Genomic DNA, 3451 nt, shown 5'->3' with positions numbered 1-3451 from the left:
GCATAAGCAATAACTCTACCCTCCTGCATTCGCACACAACCAATCCCAACTCTGGAAGCATCACAATATACCGTGTATGAACCTGTAGCTGATGGTAACACCAACACTGGAGCTGTGGTCAGAAGTGCCTTGAGCTTTTGAAAGCTCTCCTCACACTCGCCGGACCATACAAATGGGGCACCTTTCTGAGTCAACTTGGTCAAAGGCGATGCAATAGAAGAAAACCGCTGAACAAATTGGCGATAATAGCCTGCTAGCCCAAGAAAACTCCGAATCTCTGTAACTGAGGACGGTCTAGACCAACTCTGCACTGCTTCTATCTTCTTTGGATAAACCTGTATACCCTCACTGGACACTATGTGTCCCAAAAATGCCACAGAACTTAGCCAAAATTCACATTTGGAGAATTTTGCATAAAGCTTCTCCTCTTTCAATCTCTACAACACTACACGCAAATGCTGGGCATGCTCCTCCTGGCTACGCGAGTACACCAGGATATCATCAATAAATACAATAACAAATGCATCCAGATAAGGTTGAAATACACTGTTCATCAAATGCATGAACGCTGCTGGGGCATTGGTCAGCCCGAAAGACATAACAAAAAATTCATAGTGACCATATCTAGTCCTGAAGGCAGTCTTGGGAATATCCGACTCCCTGATTTTCAACTGGTGATAGCCCGAACGAAGATCAATCTTAGAAAATACCCTCGCTCCCTGAAGCTGATCAAATAAGTCATCAATGTGAGGCAAATGATACTTGTTCTTCACTGTTACCTTATTCAACTGCCTATAATCAATGCACCTTCTCATTGTGCCATCTTTCTTCTTCACAAATAAAATAGGTGCACCCCACGGGGACACGCTAGGCCGAATGAACCCCTTATCTAGGAGTTCCTGAAGTTGCTCCTTCAATTCTTTCAGCTCTGCTGGTGCCATACGATATGGCGGAATAGAAATGGGCTGAGTGCTCGGCACTAAGTTAATGCCAAAATCAATATCCCTGTCCGGCGGCATGCCTGACAGGTCTGCAGGAAATACATTAGGAAAGTCCCTCTCCAACATCCCGCACAAAAGCCAGATATGATAGATAACCCTTCCCAACCATACGCTGGGCTTTCAAGAAAGAAATTACTTTGCTAGAGACATAATCAGTCATGCCACGCCACTCGATCCTCGGAACACCCGGAATAACCAAAGTAACTGTCTTAGCATGACAGTCTAGAATAGCATGATATGGAGATAACCAATCCATGCCCAGAATAATATCAAAATCTACCATGCTCAACAGTAGTAGATCAACTCGGGTCTCTAGACCCCCAATAATCACAGCACATGACCGATACACACGGTCCACAACAATAGTATCGCCCACCGGAGTATACACATGAACAGGTAAAGTAAGAGACTCCCGGGGCATACTCAAATGACGGGCAAAATATGAAGATACATAAGAATAGGTGGATCCTGGATCAAATAAGACAGAGGCATCTGTGTGGCAGACTGAGATAATACCTGTGATAACAGCATCTGACACAAGAGCATCTGCCCGGTCTGGAATAGCATAAAATCGAGCCGGACCACCGCCCGCTCGATCTCCCCCTCTGGGGCGGCCTCTAGCTGCCTGACCCTCACCCCTAGCTGACTGGGTGGGTGCTGAAGTAGCTGGTGCAGAAGATGAGGACTGACCCCTCTGCTGTGATGAACTGGTAGTACGACAAGGACACTGCTTCCACACATGTCCTAACTCTCCGCACTCATAACAACCCCTAGATGATGGAGGATGGGACTGAAAAGAACCCCTCGCACCGGAGTGACTAGCTGGTGCACTCGGTGCAGAAGGACCCTGAACTGACGGGGCACGTGAAGAACTCTGAGCTGGAAGGGCACTGAGTGATGACTGGCCCTGCTGAAATCCCTAATGACCACGGCCTGAAGATGGCCCGCGGTACTCTGGACGATCTGACTGATGAGGCCTGTAAGAACGACCTCTACTCTGCTGAAACTGGCCCCTAGACGGAGCACCACTATGACTAGTTGATCTATGAGGCCTCTTAGCCTCCCGCTCCTCTATCTCTAGACGACGATCTGTCTCAATGTCGCGAGCAACATCTACTGCATCCTCAAACGTATGGCTCAGAATCCTTTCTCAAGCCATCAGAATACGAATGGGATAATTAAGCCCATCCACGAACCTCCTAATCCTTTCCCGATCAGTCGGGACCATCCATGGAGCATAACGAGCCAGCTCCGAGAACCTCACCTCATACTGAGATACAGTCATATCTCCCTGGCAAAGATAATCAAACTGTCTGCGCATCTCCTCTCTCTGAGATCGCGGTACCCACTTCTCCAGAAAGAGAGTGGAGAACTCCTGCCAGGACAAGGGCGCTGAACCTACCAGCCTACACCGCTCATATGCCTCCCACCAAGTGAAAACTGCACCTGACAACTGAAAAGTAGTAAAGGATACACCGCTAGCCTCCAAGATCCCTGTTGTCCTCAGCATACGTCTACACTTGTCAAGAAAACCTTGGGCATCCTCGCCCTGAGCACCACTGAAAGTAGGAGGTGCAAGTCTACTGAATCTCTCAAGATGACGCTGCTCATAGTCTGGCATAACTGGGACCATATTATCCTGAACCGGTGCAACCGGTTGAACTGGGGCAACCTGCTGTACTGGTGGTGCCTCTGGTGTCTGTAATCCCTGCACTACTGGCTCAGGTGTGCGAGAAGCGGGGGTCTGATTGCCTCCCCCTGCCTGTGAAGTAGCTGCTGCAGTGGTGGCTGAAACTGCCTGAGCCAGGCCAGTGCAAACTGTCAGAATCTGAGCCAGGGCCTCCTAAAGACCCGGAATAACAATAGGCACAGCTGGTGCCTGAGAAGGTGCTACTGGAGTCTCTGCAGCTGGAGCCTGATCCTGAGCCGAGGCAACTGGTGGGTCTACAGATGCTGCCCCTACGGCTCTACCTCGACCACGACCTCGACCACGACCATGTCCACGACCTCTGGTGGCCTCAGTAGGTGGCAATGGTGGTCGTCCGTCCTGTCCATTAGCGCGTGTTCTCGCCATCTGCGAAAGAATAGAACAACAGAATTTAGTTTTCGGACCAACAAATTCGCACGACAAGAATTTCCAAGAATATGAAATTTTCCTAAAGGTTCTGCAGCCTCTCGAGGATAAATACATACGTCTCCGTACTGATCCGCGAGACTCTACTAAACCAGCTCATGACTCGCGAGACCTAGTAACCTAGGCTCTGATACCAACTTGTCACGACCCAAAATCCCAACCCGGTCGTGATGGCGCCTCTCGTGAGGACAAGGCCAGCCAATCAACAAAACAATACATCTCTTTATAATTACTTAGCAGGAATAAGTCTAAATCATGGGCAATATAATCTTAAATGCGAAATAAACATGATAGAACAAGGAAAACCCTCCCAACT

The 3451-nt window shown here is 48.9% G+C and overlaps 1 protein-coding gene across 1 annotated transcript; it reads right to left on the bottom strand.

Annotated features, from left to right (window-relative positions):
• Positions 1-1920: 1920 nt before the first annotated feature.
• On the bottom strand, positions 1921-2634 carry LOC138868543 (uncharacterized). The gene is made up of 2 exons (XM_070146098.1): positions 2198-2634; positions 1921-2146 (listed from the first exon to the last, which is right to left on the bottom strand). The coding sequence occupies exons 1-2, from the start codon at positions 2632-2634 to the stop codon at positions 1921-1923; spliced, it is 663 nt and encodes a 220-aa protein (XP_070002199.1).
• Positions 2635-3451: the final 817 nt, after the last annotated feature.

The sequence above is a fragment of the Nicotiana sylvestris genome, chromosome 5 (genome assembly GCF_000393655.2).
Source record: "Nicotiana sylvestris chromosome 5, ASM39365v2, whole genome shotgun sequence".
In the NCBI taxonomy this organism is placed as follows: Eukaryota; Viridiplantae; Streptophyta; class Magnoliopsida; order Solanales; family Solanaceae; genus Nicotiana; species Nicotiana sylvestris.
The sequence above is the reverse complement of the archived record's forward strand: the minus strand, read 5'-3'. Positions and strand labels throughout refer to the sequence as shown.

What these genes read in the sequence shown, in the direction of transcription:
- LOC138868543 (XM_070146098.1), bottom strand. Translation starts at nt 2,634, where the DNA reads ATGGTCCCAGTTATGCCAGACTATGAGCAGCGTCATCTTGAGAGATTC. An exon ending in GATCGGGAAAGGATTAGGAG is followed by an intron (nt 2,147 to 2,197) that starts GTTCGTGGATGG and finishes GGCTTGAGAAAG; the next exon opens with GATTCTGAGCCATACGTTTG.